General features: G+C 36.3%; 2 protein-coding genes and 1 long non-coding RNA gene across 5 annotated transcripts; 1 reads left to right on the top strand and 2 right to left on the bottom strand.

Annotated features, from left to right (window-relative positions):
• Window position 1: 1 nt before the first annotated feature.
• On the bottom strand, window positions 2–2934 carry LOC134647315 (uncharacterized; the record flags this gene model as incomplete). Its single annotated transcript, XM_063501616.1, has 5 exons — window positions 2–162; window positions 877–1232; window positions 1490–1731; window positions 1906–2161; window positions 2791–2934. Coding segments are annotated over 5 exons (1008 nt in total), but the record flags the coding sequence as incomplete, so codon positions are not given.
• Window positions 2935–8074: 5140 nt separating this feature from the next.
• On the bottom strand, window positions 8075–12411 carry LOC134647312 (uncharacterized). 3 transcript variants are annotated; one of them, XM_063501613.1, is made up of 6 exons: window positions 12354–12410; window positions 12070–12203; window positions 11566–11821; window positions 10989–11230; window positions 10557–10906; window positions 8075–8198 (listed from the first exon to the last, which is right to left on the bottom strand). In XM_063501613.1, the coding sequence occupies exons 1-6, from the start codon at window positions 12367–12369 to the stop codon at window positions 8168–8170; spliced, it is 1029 nt and encodes a 342-aa protein (XP_063357683.1). In that variant the 5' UTR covers window positions 12370–12410; the 3' UTR covers window positions 8075–8167. The 3 variants fall into 3 exon arrangements, with proteins under 3 accessions (XP_063357683.1, XP_063357681.1, XP_063357680.1); XM_063501611.1 differs by lacking the exon at window positions 8075–8198 and adding an exon at window positions 9027–9106 and having other exon boundaries at window positions 12354–12384; XM_063501610.1 differs by lacking the exon at window positions 8075–8198 and adding an exon at window positions 10326–10408 and having other exon boundaries at window positions 12354–12411.
• A 650-nt stretch (window positions 12412–13061) lies between these two features.
• On the top strand, window positions 13062–14193 carry LOC134647319 (uncharacterized). Its single transcript, XR_010096820.1, has 2 exons — window positions 13062–13539; window positions 13934–14193. It is a non-coding gene; the product is annotated as an uncharacterized LOC134647319 (long non-coding RNA).
• The last annotated feature ends 10867 nt before the right edge of the window (window positions 14194–25060 follow it).

Genomic DNA, 25060 nt, shown 5'->3' with positions numbered 1-25060 from the left:
ATTATTGTAACACAAACTCAACTTTATTAATAAATAACTTAGTGAGATCGAAAAGAAATACTTACCTACTGAAAACAGGAATAGGTTTTAAGTAAGAATGTTCCCTTTTCAAATTAAGTTAATTAAGAGAACCAGAGCAGTCATCAGGATCTTCAGAAGGCACTGCAAATAAATCGAACAGTCTTTATCAGTATTTGTTGTGATATAAATTGTTATTAATTATTATAAAATAAAATAAATGGGCATACAGACACTGTCTGCATACTCGTAAATAATTGATTTGAGTATAGGTAAATCACAATACTCAATAACCTATTTATATTCTACCTATAAGTATGGTCAGCTGCAGAGAGAGGTGACCCCCTCTGCATAAAAGATTGTTTGCAGCGGGGGGTCACCTATCTCTGCAGCTAACAGTACATATCTTATCTAATACCTTTAAACGAGCAATTCTTGTCCTACAGTCCTACCTTTAAACAAGCAATTCTTGTTTATATATTTCGGGGATCTCGGAAACAGCTCTAACGATTTCGATGAAATTTGCTATATAGAGGTTTTCAGGGGTGAAAAATCGATCTAGCTAGGTCTTATCCCTGGAAAAACGCGCATTTTTGAGTTTCTATATGTTTCCCGAGCAAAGCTCGGTCTCCCAGATATTCATATGAAAGAGAAAAGCATAAAATGCAACTATTTTTTTTTTCTCTAACAGCCAACATTTGTCATACATTCGGGAGGGTGGTTGACCATTGTTGCTGGTTTGGACTTGAAATTTTTTAACTTGTAGCTTTGCGATATTACACAATTAAATGGATTTTGGTCAAAAAGGGAAGTGATTGTAATTATGTATGATAACAATAAAATGCATCTAACACTTACACATTCTCCTCATCAGTTTCATTGGAGTAATCGGAGTCTGGCACATCATACTCTTCAATATCTGGCTGCACATATGAAACTCTGTCCGATACGAATATTTTGTTAACACATCTGTCATTCTCTTTTGGAGAGACCAAGATCTCGAACTTTTTCACGGATATTTGTCTGCCTTCATAGGGTATGTAGCAGACTTTGTGTGAAGGGGCTACTTTGCCTGGGATGAGATGTCCCTCGTACAACGCGCGTCCGATGTAGAGTCTCTCGAGATTGTCTTCAGAATAGCCAGCAATGAACGCGCCTACTGGTATTTTGTCGTCGCAGGTCCCCACCCAAAATCCGTCAAAGCCACAGAGAAGCTGTGAGATGAAAGAATGATAAACTATTACATAATAATTTATTATTTATAATATTTGGTTACAGAAAAAGGAGTTATGACTTCTATGCATTCCAATTAGTAAATAAAGTGCATGGGACACCCATTGATTTATCTCATACAAACACTTGTTGGCTACATGACAATCATAACTTCAGAAGATATTATTTGTGTTATGTGTATAAAAACCACATTTATTGGATAATTGATAGAAATCTTATCTCACTCTCATAACATTACCTCAAACTCTGGCTTCTCAATAGACTGTCCTCCCCAAGATATATAAGCCTTGCCCAAAGACCGCACATACTTTCCAGGGGTCAATGAACCTCTGTGCTTGGCTCGGGCGATGTACAAGTTCTCCTTCTCAAACCCTCCGACTAGCAGCTCTTCAGGCAGATCTCGTCCGGGCTCATACGTGACCCACTGAAGCTCACTACCTGTTATGGGTTTGAATTTGGTCTTTTCTATTGATGGTGGTACTGAAACATTTAAAATAAAATTAGGGAAAGAAATATGTTTGTCCTGCTGTATTAAAATTTTTGAAATATGGCTAACAAGAGTAATGAGTTGATTGAATACTAAAAGAATTTAAAAATAAAGTTATGTTTTTTTAAATAAAACATAATTTATAGACATACTATGGTTGCAATTACTTTCAAACCTCCAGTGCACAGGATTTCTCTGCTCAACAACCGAGAATGTGACATACTTCATGTCATGTACATCATTGATACAGGAGACTATGGGATCAGAGTATCCGTCTCTGCCGAGGCGCACAGAGCCATTGGACCAGGTTAGCCAGAACTTGTGGTACTCATCGGGACTTAGAATGCCGGGTGTGCTTGCCGACTCACAGTGACGACTGCTCATCTTCTTGATAAAGCTTCGCTGGCCTTCCCCCAATACTATCTAAATGGATTACAAGCAAATTGATTAACGACTTTGAGACTTCTAGTGGTTAATTTGTAAGTTGAGATTTAATTTGGTAGGCATTGAGCCAAAATCTTGATGTGGCTGTAAGCTGTAATTATGAATTCTTCTCCTTATGTTGGCATGCTTCCTAACTGTCTAAACTGTTACCTTTCCCGCGCTTTATCTAATAATTTGTGCATATGTCATGTGTTGTCCATAACAATAAATCTTTTTTGTTGTGTTGTGTCAAGAGAGGAAAGCCATTAAAAAAAAACTGAATTCACTAACTGGGCAAGATCTGCCAATACTCCACAACAATTGGTAATGTGTTGTCATGCAATAGATTCCTGCAATCTTAACCTGATCATCAAACCACATTGTTGGAGCACTTTTCATGCTGTATCACCCAATAAAAAGACTAACGTTATAGGGATCTCTACCTGTATCTTATATTGAATGGTCTAGCTCCTGAATGTGTGGATCTACCTACGAAATGAATTAGTTTCCATAGATAGCTCTTAAACAATTCCTATAATACCCTAACTAAGAGATAATTCCCCAACAGGAACATCAAAAAAATATAAGTAGGTAAGTAAGTTAGGTAAAAATAAGTGTGAATATTTTACCCAAAAGTCGCAGTTGTTGGCCGGTTTACGAGACAGGCCTAAGGCAGCATTGCCTGCAGCTTTAACTTCAAACGCCAGGGCATTGCTTGTGATTTTGTAGAATGCATTAAGATGTTTCGGCCAAGTTGTGATTTCTAAATAACATTGTTTTTATTAGGAGCAATAAACAGCAATAACAATATAAATAAATATGTTTGTATAACATGTAACTTACCCACTAAATCGCCCATTTAAATATACAAAGAATTAAGAAAGGAAAGAACTGTATCACCAGTTAAATGAAGAAAAGTTTATTAACTGGTCCTTTACAGACTTTTAAGCTCACGCTGCATATAGGGTTGCCAGATGGTCGGGATTTGGCGGGATTCTCCCGATTTTTAGCATGTGTTCCCGATTCCCGACAAAATGGAAATTGTCCCGAAAAACAGCTGTACGTAGGGTTGCCAACCGTACTATATTATATAGTATTGTACTATATTTTGGCTCTCTGTACTATATACTTTTGGAAAAATATATAGTACGCTATAATACTATATTTCCGATTAAACGTATGTTACACTTATGTTTAGTATTTTATCTAAAAGTACCATATTTTTTTTAAATGTACTATATTTTTGATGCCCTATTCTGGAAAATACTATATTCTACCAAAAAATAGTTGGCAACCCTAGCTGTACGTTATAAAACAATAATTTCAAGTTCCGAACTGTCGTCGAGCGAGCGAGCGACCCGCGTCGAGCGCGTCAACGTTATAAAAACGTCTATGGGCAGAGCAGCTGACGTATTGCCAATAATGTAAAATATCGTTGTTTTTAATACAATTACTTTAATTTGAATGTTTTTTTTTTTTTTTCCCGACAGGTCTCAAAATCCAGAAAAATTTATATTTTTTCCCGATAATAGCGCCTTCCGATCTGGCAACCCTAGCTGCATAATTTTGTTTTTCTACTCCAGCACTTAAATGTGTCAATTAAATGACTGACAGTGATATCTAAAGCAATGTCATTTGAATGATTTGTCTATAGGCTCATAAGATGACTGCTAGCAGTCATCTTATGAGTATAATACAACTGCTTTATTTTTTTTAAAGATACAAGTTCCGATCATCTTGATTGAAAGAGGTATGTTTTCATTTACAATAATAACTCTTTTTTTTTTTAAATAATAACTCAATTTTTTTTAAATAATAATTTTTTTTTTTTTTTTTTGCTGCAGCTGTCATAGAAAAAGTAATGTATGCAACAGCTCATAATTGGTTCTTATTATATCACTGTTGCATAAACTACTATTATTTATGAAAAACTTAGAGTCTTATTAGGTAAGTTCTATCACTTAAAATTCAAAGTTCCTATTAGCACACTTAGATTAGATGTCTATACATGTCACTTGTAGATTCAATATTGAGTTATGCTCTTGACAGCTATGGGCTCACAACTAAGACCAATATCGATAAACTAGAGACTATGCAGATCAGATTTTTAAAATTACTTGTCAACCATAAAATTAAACTCAAATGTAAAGGTAACTACAGACTACCATAAATACTTACTCGCGATCAATAACCATAGCTATCAAGAGTCTAACTCAGCGGATTCCTTAACACCAGTTAATCATACATACATCACAAAGGCTGTGACTACAGGCAAACTATCCGTTCCTAGAATTAATAACTACTACGGGGATAGAACACTTAGAAAAAGAATTCCATACTTACTCAATAGTTTGCCTGAAGCTATAAGACGCGAAAACAAGAAGTCCAAATTTAAATCTATGTTAAAAAAACATTACCATGACACATTGTAGTAATTAATTTACCTACTTTAAAACTCATTGTTGAGTTTTGCGGGGCTATGATTATAGTTAAGAATATCACTGTACTTTATTAATTAAATAAATAATAAATAATAATATAAGTACGATCGGTAATTATAATTACAATAATTAATAAGAAAAAAATGTTATGATCACTGAAACCCTGAACATTAATTTTAAAACAATAAGTTGAAATTTTCTGTTGGTTGATGAATATTGAATGGACACTATTTTATGTATGTGCACTTTGTGTTTGATTTATTTATGTCAAAAAACAATCGAACAAGTAAATGTGCTCAAATTGAATAACACTAACAATTTTTACTCGTCTGGCTGAATGCGCCAGGAGCGCGATGCCATATAAAGAAAAAAAAAAAAACACTAACAATGACACTAATGACAGTTGAGTGACATAACTAGAGATGTACCTTTTACAAATAAATAGCATTTCTTTGGTATCGATTTCAAAGTTATATATCGATTTCCTTGCGTTTTCCAAAAAAATATTGCACATGGTGCGTAGAAGTAGAACCCACGCATTTGAGGCATTAACGCAGCAACAGTGTTGGCCGAAACGTTAATGCAATTGAAAATGTTGGCCATTAACCATTATAAATTGAACCTTATAGAAGTGGTATACGCGTGCCTCCGTGAGGGAGGGACAAAACATACGCAATGCGACACTATGATTAGTCGAATTCATTTGTTGCCTCAGATCATAGAAGTAAGGAGATTTATAACGAAGCATAATTTCAACGAGACTCGGTGTCTCCAACTGTGCCCCACCACATCACTGAGGGCGTGGCCAGACAACCAACTCACGCGCTGTGATTGGCCGAACCGCGTGGGGTAAAGGACAAGAGCGGCGACGCTAGAGAGTAGGACAAGTCGATAAATTTACAACAGCTATCGATATTTTGTATTATGTTCTAAACATGACTTTATTGTTTTGGCATTAAAATGTTTTAAGTAAGTAATAATTGCCATTGACTTAATTTATATACCTACCTTTAAACATTTGACCTTATTTGCGAGCTAAGATTTTTAAGGTACGATTAAGGTAAGTACCTATATTATTCAATCCATAAAGTTCTGTCACAAAGGTTTCTACTGTAAGGTAAAAAAATAGCAATGATTCGAAAGATTGTTATATGTTTATCAAAACGTACCTAACATAATTGGTATAAAATTTAGTGACGATTTTATTTACTGTTTGTTTATATTGTTTACTTTGGGATTGTCGTTAGACGCGAGTAGGATTTTCACGACGGATCCGATATGTATGAGAAGATCCGCGGATCCGGATAATTTCATACTTACATTTCGGATCCGGATTGCAAACCCTACTTATAGGTATAAACTACAATGTAATAAATAATATTTAAAACAGTTTTTTTCTTTGACGTACCTACCTACTGAATTTTTATTAACAATTAATAGGTGTACTACTACAAAATAATAGTAAAATTTTAATTGAAAAATAATTACTTCCATACACACTATATCCAGATATTTTTATCGATAACGCTTAAACCTCAATTATGCACGAGCGCCACTCTAGTTCCTTGCGGAAAGAAGGGAACCTGCTAGCGGCCGTACCAAGAAACAATAATGCCGTTGTGGATATCGTTAGCGGCTTAATGCATTGCGCCGTTGCCTAGCACACTACAAATAGTTTTCCATGCTAAGCCGTCAATGTAGAATGCATATTCAAATTGCCACGCGTTTGTTTGGCAAAATGGTCCGACTGAGTAAAATCATACGTCACTGGGTTTATTTGTTAAAATGTGTTGTTTTAAAGTGTCAATTAATAGAATTTGCTAACTATGTAAACAAACCGCCATACTAAAATTGACACTTAATGTCAATTTACTAGTAACTTTTGTTTACATAGTCAGCAAGTACTATTGAATGACAGTTTATTGACTAATACGTAAAAAAAAATGTACTCACATGTGGTATGTAACTCCATGATCCCTATAGTTTTTGCTAGCACTCCTATTTCTACACGAAACAACGCTACAAACCGGCATTTTACGTAAATTGACGAGCACATTTTTCTACGACAGCTAAATTGCGACTGTCTTACCGGTCTTACGGCGGAAAGAAAAATGGTCAGCCTGACCATGTTGCGGCGACACGCGCCACGCCTCCGTCAGATATCTAGTACCTTCTATGATCTGAGGATGATCCCTTACTTAATTCAGTCGTCCTAACTGGCATCCTAATTAGGATCCTACAAAAAATAAGTGCAGTTGTTAGACTTTTACTAAAATAATGTGGTTACATCATTTCATTACGCTTTAGGAAGAGATTGGTTAAGATGTGTCAAGCGCTTAAGTATAGGTATTTGGTATAGGTATCTGATAAAAACAAAAATATTATGATGTGATAATTAAGTTTTTTTTAATAAAGTAGTTTAACACTTTGCGTTTACAAATACACTTAAATGTAGTTAGATAGTATAATAAATTTAATGTAAGTATTAAAATATATAAAATAAATTTCAGAAAATTATCAGTTATCACCCAGTTATGGATAGCTATCACGTCACTTAATTAGTAGTAGCGAGACTAGCGACTAGCTAGTTAAATACAATATTAAACCATGTCTTCTTTTGACCACCTTGAAATATATGTATAGAATCACTATTAACACTGGTTTAAACTTTCACGATTTTTACACATTATTAAATTGTACCACGGTAAAAAAGCGCTGGTGGCCTAGCGGTAAGAGCGTGCGACTTGCAATCCGGAGGTCGCGGGTTCAAACCCCGGCTCGTACCAATGAGTTTTTCGGAACTTACGTACGAAATATCATTTGATATTTACCAGTCGCTTTTCGGTGAAGGAAAACATCGTGAGGAAACCGGACTAATCCCAATAAGGCTTAGTTTACCCTCTGGGTTGGAAGGTCAGATGGCAGTCGCTTTCGTAAAAACTAGTGCCTATGCCAATTCCTGGGATTAGTTGCCAAGCGGACCCCAGGCTCCCATGAGCCGTGGCAAAATGCCGGGACAACGCGAGGAAGATGATGATTAAATTGTACCACGGGATTTAATCGCGTATCTAAGTTTTACCTCCGACGTTTCGAGGACGGCGTTGTCCCCGTGGTCTCGGAGAATCTTAAAACTTAGATGCGCGATTAAGTCCCGTTGTACAATTTAATAGAATCACTATTGATTAGGAAATAAAATGAGAAACCGTATTATTTCTACCTTGCCTTGACATGAAGTATTTTGTTTAGTTATCCTCAAAGCTGGATCCTACAGGTTCTCGAGCGAGGCAGAGGAAGGCCAAAACGTAGATGGCGAGACGACCTTCATACATTTTGTAAAGAGTAGCGGGAGTGTGCTTTGGATATAACCAAATGGCGGAAAAGAGAGGAGGCCTTTTCCCAGCAGTGGGAAAATCTTAGACTAGTAAAAAGTAATTCTCAAAGCAGTATATGGCACATTTTCCTCATCAACAGAAGACTCAGGGCCCACTTAAGCATGTATTCACTCTTGTAGAGCGCGTCGTCGGCGTCGACGCCTCCGACGGAACAGCCGGCGCATGCCTCTTGTTCAGAGGTAGCGAGTCCCACAACCGAACCTCCTAAAATACATACACATTAGGCAAAAGCATTATTTAAAACTTCTCTATCCTCCTGGGGCCTGGTGACGTAGTCTTTCCTAACTCTAGCCTAGAGTCCCAACCCTGTCATGGGGCCTCACGAGGCTACAGTAAGCGTGCGTGATCTATAGGAGGTACCTATCATAGGAAGTTGACAAAAAGCCGCAAGGTGGCACAAAACCCTGCGCGCCGATTCCTAATATTATGGACATTACGGTATTTAACGGTATTTGGTTGGGTAGAGTGGTCAACCAATAGAATCTCAGTGTTTAAGTTTGTACACTATTCACCCTAAAAACCGCGCCAAATGTTTATCGAAACTACATGATTTACAATGTTATCATTGAGGCAAAGGATTTTGTTAACGTGTTACTCTTACATGTTCAAAATTCCAAAGTGAAGGCCAACTTCCAGAAGCCAGTTTGTTACAACTTGTTTTGACAGTAAAATCGCATTTTTAGAATTAAGGTATTTTTTTATTGATAATTAATAACACAACAATACAAATGGTTTAAAATAATTACAAAAAACAATAACAGAACGGTAAACTTTTTAAAGATCGTAATACATTTTAATCGTACATGCTTATAATATAACAGAGATCTTGCATACCCATCAAACTCAGGAAGCAATTGTACCAAGGTGTAAAAATGTTTGATTAAGTATACATACAATATTATAACTGTTATATTATAAGCATGTACGATTAAAGAAATGAATGAATGAATGAAGAATTAGATCTTGCATACCCGTCAAACTCAGGAAGCAATTGTACCAAGGTGTAAAAATGTTTGATTAAGTATACATACAATATTATAAAATTCTAATACATGATAATTGAAATGTATTAGAACATGTATACTGGGCCGTCAGGATCAGCTCGCTCCACACTAAAAATAGAAAGCATGACCAAAACTCAAGTCACTTGTCAAAGGTGGCACCAAGCCCCGTTTCCACAGCTGTGTTTTTATTTAGGTATAACCTCGTGCCGCCCAAGAAAAAAACGCAAGATCAGCTAAACGCCCAGTGTGCAATATAAGAGACATTATATTTTGAAGTCGTAACTGCCCACGCACTTCAAACATTTTTTTTAATGAAAAACTCAAGCAGGAGGGCTGTGAAGCCGCGGTCCTGGGTTCGAATCCTAGTAAGGGCATTTATTTGTGTGATGAGCACAGATATTTGTTCCTGAGTCTTGGGTGTTTTCTATGTATTTATGTATGTGTATATTATATATATATATATATATATATATATATATATATATATATCGTTGTCCGAGTACCCACAACACAAGCTTTCTTGAGCTTACCGTGGGGCTTAGTCAATTTGTGTAAAAATGTCCTATAATATTTATTTATTTATTATTTTTTTTATTTTTTGCTATATGTGAATAAAAATTAATACATTCAACTGAATTCCACCGTCGTATCTTTTGTTCATTTAAATGAACATTGGGTTTTTGGAACAGTCTAGCATGAGTTGCGTTCTCGCGCGCGACTCCATACTTGAAGTCGCGCCAGATGTATGGAGTCGCGCGCGAGAACGCAACTCATGCTAGACCGCCTGGGCCGTTATGCTGAGTGTGACTTTGTACAATGTATTGCACATTGGGCGGCACGAGGATAATAAACTATATTGCACAATAAAAAAATAGGTACTTAAACTAAACCGGTCAACAAGAGCGCCAGAGTTTGAAAGAATTAGACACAAATTACAAATAAGAAGTTACATACTTACTTAATATTTAAGTGCTATTTCTAAAAATTAAATAAATATAAAACAACATACTTATACAATTGTTCATATAATTAAATACTTAATAAAAAAGTTCTGATCAATAATGGGTAAAATATTTGATTGTACCAGTGGAAACGAGGCTTAGATCGCGTAGACCAATAAAAGCGCTATATAAATACTGCACATTATAATATATAGCCGTTGAATTCCATTGACTTAAACTGATCACGATTATTTTTATGAAAGTTTATTTATCTTACGTAAATATTTGATACATTCGATTATTTGACTTACTTAGCATATTGTCGCGCACTTATACAATAAAAAAAATTACTTGATGATTTATAGAAATGTATGAACCTTAATAACCTTGTTGTAGGTATACGCAGTGACGTAGCTAAACGTGGGCGAAGCGACCCCTCGCCCACGGCCACGCACTTGAGGGGGCCTCGCTGAAATCAACCCTTTTTATTTAATATTTCAATTTCCATTTCACAGTACGCCACTGAGTTTTCGTGTTCAAAACTTCAAACACTAGCATACTTGGAATTCAACAACTATTTGGTAAGATGTAAATAATGGATAATTATTTTCACTTACAATGGCTCTTCATCGGTATCATTAGATATATCTGAATCTGCCACATCATAATCTTCCATATCAGGTTGCCAACATCTGTCTGTTACGAAAACTTTATTAACACATCTTTCGTTCTCAGTTGGGACGACTAGAACTTCATATTTCTTGGAGCCCACTTCTCTGCCTTGGTAAGGGAAGTAACATACTCGATGGGACGGTTGGACTTTCCCAGGGATGAGGTGTCCCTCATGTTCTACCCTGCCAATGTAGAGTCTTTCTAGCGCGTCTTCGGAATGGCCTGCGACAAAAGCTCCCACAGGTATTTTATCCTCTACAGCTGGTTTCCAGACTCCATCAAAACCGCACAGGACCTGTAGACGGTTAAGATACTTCCATTAAAAATTTTGAATATGTGAAAAGAAAACGGTTTGACTTAATTGTTGGTAAAAGTACCTCAAATTCCTGTTTCTCATTAGCTTGTCCTCCCCACGACACGTACGCTTTTCCCGCAGAAAACACGAACTTCCCGGGCGTCAGGGAGCCCCGGTGTTTTGCCCGAGCAATGTACAGCCTTTCACCTTCAAAGCCCCCCACCAGAGGCTCTGCCGGGAGCTCCTGCTCCGGCTCGTATGCCACCCACTGAAGATCACATCCTGTTATTGGTCGGTGATTTAGTTTCTCTGCTTGTGGTGGTACTAGAACAGGAGTAAGTTTATTAGCAATAGTATCTTATGTGGCGGCCACATAAGGAATACTAATTTTATTATCAACAAAGTAAGACTAATTTGTTGTTGCTGATTGAGATTTCGTGTGGGTTAACTTTAACTAAGAAATATTGCTCTATATTTACAGCTGCATTACGCTACTAAACCCACAAACTAACTTCGTCAAAGATGTGTCCAACCAAATTTGGGTTTCTATACGCACTTTATATATAATATATTGGCCCAACAAAAGTCCTATACCTACCAGCAATAAATTAAATTAAAGAAATAAAGAGGAATTATATTCCATTTATAAAATCACTCACTTTCAAACCGCCAGTGGACAGGGTTCCTCTGCTCCACAACCGAAAATGTGACATATTTAATATCATTAATGTCATTGGCACATGTGACAATGGCATCAGAGTAGCCATCTCTACCGAGGCGCACATAGCCATTGGCCCAAGTCAACCAGAACTTGCGGTACTCCTCACTGCTGAGGATTCCGGGAGTGTTTGCTGCCTCTCTACGAGGGTTGTCGTGCTTCTTAATCCAGCATTGCTGCCTTTCTCCCATAACAATCTGAGAAAAGTACAGTGATCATTTACTGATTTGTTTTCAGTTAAAAATAAGATTTATAATGTTATGAGCCCATTAACACTTTTCTTAAGCAATTAATTCCTCAACAAATACAACAAGATTTGAATCACATAATAAGGTAAACAAACAAATTTTATACATGAATGGCCACGGTTTATGAGTGTGATGCGATGTGTCACAAGTGTGGTTAGTAAGCTTCAGAAAATAAGGGTTTTAAAATGTTATACTACCCAAAATTCACAGTCATTAGCTGGTTTCCTTGACAGTCCAATTGCAGCATTGCCGTTAGCCATCACTTCAAAAGCCAGGGCATTACTTGTGATCTTGTAAAATGCATTCAGGTGCTTGGGCCATGTTGTTATTTCTAAAACAGAATACAAATGCATCACATGAGGTGATCACATTACTACCGACTCTAGCGATGTTTCTAGGTATACCTAAACAAATTAAGAATGGTAATTTGTCCTGTATAAATATTAACATTATTATGAATTATTATTTTAAAGAATCTTACCTATTAGGTCTCCCATGATAAATGAAAACAAGATACAATCTACCAACAATCTACGTCAACAATGTCAATTTCACTGGTATGAGCAAAGAGTATAATAACTATATATAGCAATACATAAGCCGGAAAGGAAAGATAAAGTCGCTCACAAAATTAGAAGATTTTAAAACCACGATCCCGAATAAAATTATTCGAGATATATATTACTTACAATACGATAAACACCAAGGGAATATTAATGAAACAGCTGTTTTACGTACAAACTTCAATTTGTTTAGACATAATTAATAAGTGAGAAGGATTTAAAGGAAATATGAGTCATTCGTACGGGGAAACGAAATAAAACTCAAAATAACAATCACAAATCACAATATTACATCAATATTAATAAAAAGCGGTTTATAGTCGATTTAGACTCTCGCGCGAGCCACGAGACGAGCCGCGAGCCGAGCCACTAGACGAGAGTGTAAGCGGTGGGCTCGCGGCTCGTCTCGTGGCTCGCAAGCTCGTCGAGCTAATATATAATTTAAACACTAACGGCACGGCATAAGGTTTATAACCGAATGACAAACCGAACGCGAGTGTAAACGGTGGACTCGCGTCTCGTGGCGCGGCTCGCGGCTCGTCTCGTGGCTCGCGCGAGAGTCTAAATCGACATAACAATACATTTGACAGTGATTTGACATATATCTGAATAACAGTGACATTTTTTTTTTTTTTTTTTTAAACAGTTATGGCCTGGATGCGAGTCCTTTAAGCCAAGTCTTTGTTTTGCTATTTTTAAAACACTTCATTTAAAGAGTTAAATGGCAGAGAATGCACTAGTAATTTTGTTAAAACACTTCACTTTAAATCTTCAACGCTGTATTTTTGATATACTTGTATAACGGAACGTAACTGTCAACGTTTTTAAGAATGTCGTTGAGGCGGCGGGGGACATTATTATCAAACACTTCACTTAATTCACTTGCAAGGATGAGTCTTTCAAACGCAAACACTTGGCATTTAAATATAAGGTGTTCAACATCTGCAATGCTACCATTCTGGCAGTGAGGACATGTACCATCGGCTATAATCGAAAATCTGGCTAAGTGCGCTGGTGCACAGTTGTGACCAAACCTCAATCTATTGATTGTGGTAATAAAGCTACGACTTCCTATCTTTATCTTCTCATACCAAGGCTTTCCAGGTAAGTCGGTTTGAATACTAGCGTACCATCTTCCTTTTGTCTCTCTATCTTTAGTCCATATATCTATCCACATCTTCACAATATCAGTCTTAACAGAAGCTTGACAATCAGTTAGTGGAATTCTAGTACTACATCTTACATCTAATTCGTTAATACCTAAATAAGCAGCTTTATCTGCAGCTTCATTCCCTGTTATACCAGTATGGGATGGAATCCACATAAAGTTTATATTTACATTAATGTTTTTCAATTGTAATAACATCTTTTTAATTTTATACAAGATAAAATTATCTTTATAATGCAATTGATTATTCTGTAATCCATAGATTAAGCTAAGTGAATCAGTGAAAATAAAGAAATGCTTATATTCTGACACTCTTATTATAACTTTCAGGGCTTCAAATACAGCATACGCTTCAGCCGTAAATATGGAACATAAATCGTGCAACCTAAAGCTCTGTACAAATTTAGTTTGAGGATCATACACGGCACTTCGAACATGAGACTCCGCTTTACTACCATCTGTGTATAACTTATAGTAATTGGGAATTTGTGACAAGAAATGTAGAAAGTCAGTATTATTATTGATAGATTTTGTGCATACTGTAATGTTTAAAAGTTTACTATTAAAGCTATCTTCATAACATGGCCAAATTTCATTTTTATATATATTACAAAACTTAGCTTCCACCTGTAAGAGTAATGCTGTTAACTTAGGGATCCTGGGATGACCCTTTATACTTCTTATTACACTTTGATTATCTTTAGCATATATCTTAATTAAATATCTATAAGCTAACAACACCCATCGAACAGGTAAAGGCATTGTTTTAGTCTCTACTTCCATTGCTTTTATAGGGGTTGAACACATTGCCCCTGATATTATTCGCATTGCCTTATTTTGAATTATTTCTAATTTATGTGTGTGTTCAGTATTCATATGTACAAGAAAACTATAGTCAAAGTGACTTCTGACAAGGGTTTTATACAGTAAGGATAGTACTTGAGGGTCTGCACCCCAAGATATACCAGCAAGACATCTCATAACATTTAAACCTCTAACAGAATTAGAGATTATGTGCTTAGCATGTAGGTCAAATTTTAAATGATTATCTATGACTACACCTAGAAACTTATGAGAAGGGACTTCTCTAATAATCTCATTATTATATACAATATTTACATTTGTTGTGTCCTTGCTCAATATTAGTAACTTGCTTTTGTCAGGGTTTATCTTTAAGTGTAAGTAATTATTATAATAAACATAAAGTTCATTTAGTGCGTTATTAATATGTGCTTTAGCTACATCTAAATTTGAATTAATAGAATATATTACAAGATCATCTGCAAATTGCAGTATATTAACATTAGAACTATTTACAAATGAGTCAATATCACTAGTATACAAATTATACAGAAGAGGAGACAGCGTTGCTCCTTGCATTGTGCCTTTGAAAACTTGTCGTGGTCCATGGAGTATGTTATTAAATTTTACATATAGCTCTCTATCGTCTAAGAAATTGAATATCCACTTGCATAATTTCCCAGGGATTTTAATATTAGATAGAACTTTAACAAGTATTGTAGGATCAACATTGTCAAATGCTCCTTGTACATCCAAAAATATACAAACAGCATGTGACTTGTAAAAGGCGGCATCGTAAAACAGCGGTCTTGACATCACTACGAGAGCCGGGAATGGAGCAGCATTATGACGGCTGTCATCTAGAGATCGGTTTTTGCGCGTGATCGGCGTCGCGTATTACCTAAGTCCAAAACTCTGATTATTATTGTGATTCCCTAATAAATATTGTTTAAAATGGTGCTCTGGTGTTTTTACCCTTACAGCTTCAGAAGTGCGATAGTGGATTCCCGCCTACTACGATATAATTTGTCGAAATTGACATTACGAAATTTACCGCGCGTAGTCCTTCCTTGTTTCATTGTTCTGATCGTTAATCTGATTGTAATGAGTAAATGCACCAACACCACTCATCAGTTAGGGACTTAAATATACAAAGTCCAAGATTGGTGTCAAAATCATACCTACAAGAATAGCCTACAAAACTAACCTGTGCCGGCTATTGGCTGGCGTATCGTACCTTTGCCGTGTGTTTTGTGTGTTTTGTGTTTGATTTCAGATACCTATTTCAGTTTATGTACATCAATGATCATGACTGTCAAAAATAATACATATTGACAGTGTAATAAGGCTGCTGGCATGTATGTATATTACAATATTCACAGCAGAAGATCACAAGATATAAGCTGACAGATACCATTAGGTACTCTTGAATTTTGATATTGGTATGAATAAAATAAATCCTTGGGATTACAGAGTAACTCAGGTAAAAGTTAACTCAGGTAAGAAGTCTGTGTTGATCCAACACCTAACAATGCTCCGGGCCCTCCGGGGCCATAGTGGTAAATATTCACTGCCTCACTTATATGTTGTGTTATTTTTGTAATCTATGTGCTTTCAGATACATAACATAATGTGATTAAGTATGTCTACATGACATATTAACAAAATGCTATGATCATTTTCTAAAGTTTGTGTCGTGGTGAAATTTACATTCAAGTAAAAAGCATACAAAACAAGTTTGGTAATGTAAACTTAGCCTTGATTGATACTATATGTATGTTGGTATTATGCTTTCATGATTAACAATGAGTGCTATTTAATACTTTATCCTTTCAGTCAAATTAAAATAGATTACAAGTTTTCAAAAACACTGGAATATTGGTTACAACGACAATGAGGAGAAATTACTTGTTGTTTCATATGTGTGTGTGTGTGATATTACACATGCTTATTGCAACTGAAATAATGCTTTGTTGGTGTGTTTTTGGTTTGTGTAATTTCCAGAAATTTGACAGCAATGATTCTTGAATTGAACGACCATACCGTCGTTGAACGCACTAGAGTGACTATCGGGTCAGGCCTCTATAATGAACCCAAATGGACATGGATAATATTTCAAAGTTAGTTGGTTATGGATGCCAGGTATAATATGTCCAAGTGTTCAACTAATTCATTATATGGAGAAAATATGTTGATACTTAATCTCTGATGTCATGGAGAATGAGGTATTTATTTAGAAATAAAATGCTTGTTCATGTTGTACATGTATACTAACGGTTAGTATGTGTTACATTGACTGTGGGTTGGTAAAGTGCGCTTTGTGAATAAGCGAAAGGTGACAGTTATTTGTAGCTGGTTAGTATTGTCTGTGACAAAAGTAGTCGCTCCATGTTTCCGGAGCCTCCTCGGACTGAATATTTTAAAAGACAGTTCATATCACATATAACCTCCTGCATCTTTGCAATTAACATTAAGCTGCAGACATACTGATAAATAAAGCAGTAAATCATTTGAGATGTTGAGAAAATTTCTGTCTGTACATATTATTGATTGGTTCTATGTATGAAAAATGTTATGAATGTTTATACAAATTAATTGCATACAGCTTATAGTATGTTGTGGTTGTTGTTTTGTTCATTGGGATGTTGGTTTAAGTTTGCATTGCAAATATTTTTCACAAAATGTCATGTTATAAAATGAACAAAAGACATATATTTAAACAGACTTACCAAACTAATGAAAGTTATTGGCATGACATTGTCAAGTGTTTGAGTTATTGACAATGATAATCATTTGTGTTCTAACAGTATGTTTCAGATGCATTTCCTTATAACAAAACTTTATTGCTGGTGAAGTTTTGACCATAGTTTTATAATACTTGCACCGATGAAGTATGATTATAGGTGTTTCCAAGGTTTAATCTTGTCAAAGAGATGAACATATTGAACTAGATACTTACTGAGCTGAGTATGACACTGGTAAAGCAGGTTGTTGCTAATGGTAAGCGAGGTGAATACTTTCAGGAGTCAATATGAATATTGACGGTCTATATGATATACATGTCTTTACATACAAGTGCTACTGGACTCTAAACGTACCGGTCAGTTAAGTGTTAAATGGATGAATATTAAACGAAGGTAAATAGCTTGGTTAAAGCTTTCCAAATAACTATTTTAACCCATTCACTGCTAATGAACATTAACCGAAGAATATCATGTCATGAGCTACTGTTTGAAGTTATTGACGGTTTTCGTCTGAACTTGTAGTGTGTTATGGTACCGTTTGCATTAATAAACAGTACACTTTTATTACTTCTGGGTTTCATAAATCAGAAGTTATAAATAATAATATGTTTCACAAATTTTGTGGGTTCACTAAGTATGTATTTCATTGTTTTGAAAAATGCATAAATTGTGGTTTATTATGTTATGAACTCATTTACCTTACAATGTGTGCTTGCATGGCATTTAACAAAATTATTTAGTTTTGTGCAGGTATAATTTAACCTGGATGATGATGTGTTGAGTTATCTATACATAAAATGCACATGCACAGCTGCAGAAAATCAACCATGTGTGTCTTGGGATTGGAAGCTTTATGGTTTAAGCATATGTGCCATGATTTGACTGATTGATCATTATCAATATACACTTCATGATGGTTGAAAAATACAATTTGTGAAACCTCGATAAGGCGAACCTGGGTAAGAGAGGAACCTCGATAACATGAACTTCTGTTCAGGCTCTACTGTAGTTCAATGTTGGTATAGTAAGAGCGTTGCCTTTATTTAGGGGCACGGAAGAGGCAAGCCAAGTTGCACATGATCATTTACAATTGGTTGCATAGTAGCAACTGCTTATTATTTTATATTTTCCATGTTAAAGGCAAATGCTGTTATTTCAGGTACCGTTTTCAGATTAAGAACTGACTACGAGTATATTCTCAGATTAGGAACTGAGATATAATTTTATTAGACACTCGGATTGTGAACTGAGTGATTATTTTACTTATATTACTTACTCTCGAGTTTGGAATCGAGTTGTGATTTTGTCTTATCCCAGATTTAGAACTGGGTTACTGTTTTCATACTTATGTGTTTTGTTAACAGGTTTGCCGACTAAAATAAACACATTGTGCTTGATTAATTTTATTAGACACTCGGATTGAGAACTGAGTGTTATTTTATTTATATTACTTACTCTCGAGTTTGGAATCGAGTTGTGATTTTGTTTTATTCCAGATTTAGAACTGGGTTACTGTTGTCATACTTATGTGTTTTGTTAACAGGTTTGCCGACTAAAATAAACACATTGTGCTTGATTAATTTTATTAGACACTCGGATTGAGAACTGAGTGATTATTTTATTTATATTACTTACTCTCGAGTTTGGAATCGAGTTGTGATTTTGTTTATCCCAGATTTAGAACTGGGTTACTGTTGTCATACTTATGTGTTTTGTTAACAGGTTTGCCGACTAAAATAAACACATTGTGCTTGATTAATTTTATTAGACACTCGGATTGAGAACTGAGTGATTATTTTATTTATATTACTTACTCTCGAGTTTGGAATCGAGTTGTGATTTTGTTTTATCCCAGATTTAGAACTGGGGTACTGTTGTCATACTTATGTGTTTTGTTAACAGGTTTGGCGACTAAAATAAACACATTGTGCTTGATTAATTTTATTAGACACTCGGATTGAGAACTGAGTGATTATTTTATTTATATTACTTACTCTCGAGTTTGGAATCGAGTTGTGATTTTGTTTTATCCCAGATTTAGAACTGGGTTACTGTTGTCATACTTATGTGTTTTGTTAACGGGTTTGCCGACTAAAATAAACACATTGTGCTTGATTAATTTTATTAGACACTCGGATTGAGAACTGAGTGATTATTTTATTTATATTACTTACTCTCTTCAATGTCTGCTATAGAGCTTTAATTATTATGTGCTCTTTAAGAAGGGCTGTTACTTTAGTCTTGGCAAGGGATGCTATCCTTAATAGGCTACTTCCTGGCGCCGGTAATCGCAACAGAGGCTTTAAGGAGCGGCCTGTTGCTTGTCACTATCCTTGAGAGGGTGGTTGTTGCTGATATTTGCAGTGTAGGCTTTAAGAAGCGGACCATTGCATGTGATATAAGACTATCCTTCAGGGGATGGTTGTTACTGGTATTTGCGGTGTAGGCCTTAAGAGGCGGACCATTGCATGTGATATAAGACATCCTTAATAGGATGGATGTTACTGGTATTTGCGGTGTAGGCCTTAAGAGGCGGACCATTGCATGTGATATAAGACATCCTTAAGAGGATGGTTGTTACTGGTATTTGCAGTGTAGGCCTTAAGAGGCGGACCATTGCATGTAATATAAGACTTTCCTTAAGAGGATGGTTGTTACTGGTATTTGCAATGTAGGCTTTAAGAGGCGGACCATTGCATGTGATATAAAACTATCCTTAAGAGGATGGTTGTTTACTGGTATTTGCAGTGTAGGCTTTAAGAAGCGGACCATTGCATGTGATATAAGACTATCCTTAAGAGGATGGTTGTTTACTGGTATTTGCAGTGTAGGCTTTAAGAGGCGGACCATTGCATGTGATATAAGAATATCCCTAAGAGGATGGTTGTTTACTGGTATTTGCAGTGTCGGCTTTAAGAGGCGGACCATTGCATGTCACATAAGACTATCTTTAAGAGGATGGTTGTTACTGGTGTTTGCAGTGTAGGCCTTAAGAGGCGGACCATAGCATGTGATATAAGACTTTCCTTAAGAGGATGGTTGTTACTGGTATTTGCAGTGTAGGCCTTAAGAGGTGGACCATTGCATGTGATATAAGACTATCCTTAAGAGGATGGTTGTTACTGGTATTTGCTGCAATGCAGGCCTTAAAAGGCGGACCGTTGCATGTGAGCTTAGATTATCCTTAATAGGCTAATTTTGTTACTGGTATATCTGCAGTGCAGGCCTTAAGAGGCGGACCATTGCATGTGATACAAGACTATCTTTAACAGGCTAGTTTGTTCCTGGTATCTGCAGTGCAGGCTTTAAGAGGCGGACCATTGCATGCGATATGATATTATCCTTAAGAGGACCATTATTCTACTACCGATAAATGTTTTATCTATATCGTATCGTACTATTTGTTGTTGACCTTGAGAGGTTGGCTTGAGACCTTGTTTACAAAAGGATATTTTAATGACCTTAAGACTGATGATCTCAAGGTTACCTTGAAAGGGTTGCTTGCACTTATACCTTCTAGGGATCGCTGGCGAAGTACCGGATCCAGTAGAGTTGGAGGGAGTGCCTGTTCGAAATACCCAGTTGGAGCGAGTGCGTGCACTGGGCTCCGTGACAACCTTATCGTGAAGGGCTGACTTCTACGGTCGTTGCGCCTACAAGGGCAGTGGTGTCCTAGCCTAGGCAGCTCCGCACATGCATGAGACGTGTCCCATGTTAGCCTCTCACGAGTTGTACGCATTTTTGTGCGCGCATGCGAGGGAGTCTTACATCCTACAACGGAGAAGCCAATTGTGAGTTTGTTCCAAGTCTTTGCTTTTAAAACGACACAAATAGTCATTGTTACGTTAAGCGGTCAGTATGAACGCACCGCTCAATGGAAGGTTTGGGTTAGCTGCATGGGTATATGCATGCTAGAAATTTATCAAAATCTAATAAATCCTTCAAGGTTATATGACGTTATTCACAAGAAAATAATTTATGTTAGATGGTGTTACAAAAAAAGGGGGTGGTTTATCTACCTGCCGCTAGATGTCACGCTCATCGCAATATTTTATTATTTTGCATAATTAATTAATTGGTATTTATATCCTCTTGGTGTCATATGCACGTGAATTAAGCCTTTTGTGTATTTCAAGCAAGTGCTGAGCAGACTTGCATATCCTAACACCTCTCATACCACGGATTATTTGGTACCTAGCCTGGTCACGCTTTCTTACATTTGGTTCAGTCGGCTTAAGCCCTTACTCCAATTCGACTGAAATAGAACTAAATATCTTGGTGTAAGTTGACAATAACGAAATAGACCGTTTCAACGGAACTCGAGTCGAATTATTCAAACGGACCAAGGCTTGTATATCGGCTGAGCGTAAAAGGTGCTTGTTCAATTCGCAGAATATTGAACTGGTGGAGGCTACATCCACCTGGTGAAGACCCAGCTTGCTGCGACTGCGTTGGCTGTGGCAGACTTCAATGGCTGCACTGATGACAGTGACCTGCGGGGCGCTGGTCGGGTCAGGCGATGGCCGAGCTAAAAGGCGGCATCGTAAAACAGCGGTCTTGACATCACTACGAGAGCCGGGAATGGAGCAGCATTATGACGGCTGTCATCTAGAGATCGGTTTTTGCGCGTGATCGGCGTCGCGTATTACCTAAGTCCAAAACTCTGATTATTATTGTGATTCCCTAATAAATATTGTTTAAAATGGTGCTCTGGTGTTTTTACCCTTACACTTGTTATAGTTAGCTAATTTTAAATCCGATATAAGAGATATGAAGCTGTCAGAACAGCTTCTACCTCGTCGAAAGCCGTTTTGAAATGGAGGCAGTATATTGTTTGCCTCAACATACCAATCAAGTCTAGTCTTTATCATATTCTCAAAAACTTTACCAATACATGATGATAGAGAAATAGGTCTATAAGAATTGGCCTCACTAGGAGGTTTGTCTGGTTTTAAAATAGGTATTACACATTGTGTTTTCCAAGATTGAGGTATTTTTCCTTGTAACCAAAGTAAATTCATTATTTTTAGCAAAACTTGTTGACCATTAACATGCAGCTTCTTTAAAAGCAGGTATGGTATATCATCTAAGCCTGGGGTAGTATTCTTCCTAGATTGCAGACTTACAACAAATTCCTCCCAAGTAAAAGGTTCAATAAGATACTTAGACTCATTATTCTCATTGTTACTTTCAAATAAACTTTCTATAGAGCTAGGATCGTTACTACAACCTTGGGTTAACTTAGTTATAAATGGTTCTATAAATTCATCATTTTTAATTATCTGCTTAGATTTTAATCCCTTAAAACGTTTAATATTGTTCCATATTAACCCAATAGGTGTACATCGATTTAAAGAAGCACAAAAACTACGCCAACTACTAGTTCTTTCCTCTGCTATTGTGCGTTTTTTAAGAGCATTAAGTTTCTTGTACGAAATATAGTTTTCTAAAGATGGATTCGCCCTGTAATATTTTAATGCCTCATAGGCTTTAATGACACTATCCTCACATTTTTTATTCCACCAAGGAACCGGCGGTCTGCTAATAAAGTTTGTATTTTTAGTAAGTTTTGGAATACATTGTATCTTTAAGAATTGGAGTTCAGAACTAAATTTGTCATATAATTGTATAGGATCATTATTCTCATTTAAAGGAAAATTAGAGAATACCTCTTCTGATAGCTCTTTATATTTGTTCCAGTCAGCTTTAGTGTATATAAATTTATCTATTGGATCATTTATTTGATATTTTTCAAGAGATGTTAATATACTGACTATAGTAGGGTAGTGATCGCTGCCCATAGGGTCATCATGGACTTGCCACTCGCACATAGGTGCTATACTCGCACTGCAGAAGCTAACATCGATCGCTGAAGGATTTCGATTGGGGTAAGTAACTGTAGTTGGGTTTCCGTCATTTAAGATACATAAGTCTAAGTCACTTATAATATCGAACAGGGTGTTACCCCGCGATTGGTTAGTAGCGCAACCAAACGCTGTATGATGTGCATTGATATCTCCTGCTATTATTATAGGTGTTGGTAATTTCTCAATTATATTTTTAAGTCTATTTAGTCTTATGTGTGGACGGTTTGGTGGACAGTACACACATAAAACTGATAAAGGCCCTAAGTCAGTCACAATAGAGATCGCTACATTTTGAATACTTTCATAAAAGTTAGTCTGTATAAAAGTATGTTTGTATATATTTTTAACAAGTATAGCAACTCCGTCACGTCCATTGTTACCATACTTGCAGTAAATATTATAATTAGGTATTCTAAAAGCAGTAGTTGGCTTTAACCAGGTTTCATTAAGAAGACAAACATCAATATTATTTACTTTTAAAAAGTTAATTAGCAACGGTTTTTTATTTGAAATAGATTGAACATTGAATTGAGCAATACGAATGTGTGTAGGATCCATTATTTAATGTTTTTAATAAGCATATCTTTAATACAACTATTAGTGATTGGGCTAGAATCGGTCTTGTTGGCTAATTCTATGAGAGTGCTAACCAGTGCATTCATTAAATCTGTATTCTGTAACAATTCTTTTTTAATGTCAAATTTAGGGGTTTCTGCTGGTGTAGAAGGAACGGTTTTTTGCGTTTGTGTTTTTGGGGTTTTTTCAGGTCTTACAGTTTTGTTTTTGTCAAGTAAAGCCGGAAACTCAACTTTTCTCGTTTCAGCCTTAGAAGCATATGTGATGTTTGTCTTCTTTTCCATTATTTTTTTAAGTTTTACAGGACAAGCTTTTGAAATTGCCAAGTGGGGGCCGCTACAATTGGCACAACATAACTCATTAGGTTTGTCACACTCCTTATAAAAGTGGTCGCCAGAGCAAATGGAGCAACGCTGTTTTCCGTTACATACTTTAGCTGCATGATTAAATTTAAAGCATTTGAAACATTGCAGTAGTGGAGGCACATATTCAAAGATTCTGTACGAGAATAAATCGTACTGTACATTGTCCGGTAGTACATGCGACAAGAACGTAATGCTCACTGTCTGTAAGGGAACACGATCCTGTCCGACTTTTTTCGTGAAGCGGCGAACCGCTATGATCTCATAAATAGAGCTCAACTTTGTGTATAAATCCTTGTTAGAGATATTGACTGGCACAAATCTGATTATCCCAGTTTTTTCGATTTGGGTCGCCGGTATGTACGCCTTCATGTTATTTTGGGTCAAAAATGCAGTGTTGTTTAGAAAATTGTTTGCATTATTATATTGCTTGAAAACGACTGCAATTTTGTTAGCGTTTACGCGCTGTATAGCCGTTACACCTTTTATGCCATTTGTGAATATGTGGTTGAGAAATATTGGACTTTTATTTCCCAATCTGTCCTTTGCGTCCACATGTTCGACAAAAACTTTAAATTCTAGTTTTCCCGAGTTCTCAGGGTATAGTCTTTTGTAGTCCGGTTTAAAGTACGGTAAATAAGCACTATTAGATTGCTCACCCCCGCCGCCATCGTCCGTGCCGCCTTGGCCGTCGGTTTTGGAGCGCTTGAGGGTGGGCGGGTTTTCCCCGCCCCCCTCGCCACCTGCCATTGTTTATACACTAACTATAATTATTTACAAAATTTTACATTAAATATATACAAGTTAAGTTAGTTTAAACTACTTTAAACTAATAAATCGCAATTCTAAAAGTTGGAGCGAAAATTTTCCGACAACTTTTTTCAAGTTCCCGCCAAAGAATCTAACAGTGACACTATTGACGCGTTTTAAAGTTTTAACCCCTCGTATGCGGCCTATCAAATTTGATCATTGAAAAAGTGACCTTGACATTTACAACAATAGATTAAAATTCCCACGCACGGATCCGTGTCTAAAGCATACGAGGGGTTAACAGTTTTAACTAGGTAACCTATATAATTATTTGCTCTAGCAATACGTAGTGCGTAC

The sequence above is a fragment of the Cydia amplana genome, chromosome 4, assembly GCF_948474715.1.
Source record: "Cydia amplana chromosome 4, ilCydAmpl1.1, whole genome shotgun sequence".
Lineage (NCBI taxonomy): Eukaryota > Metazoa > Arthropoda > Insecta > Lepidoptera > Tortricidae > Cydia > Cydia amplana.
This window is presented reverse-complemented; position numbering and strand designations above follow the sequence as displayed.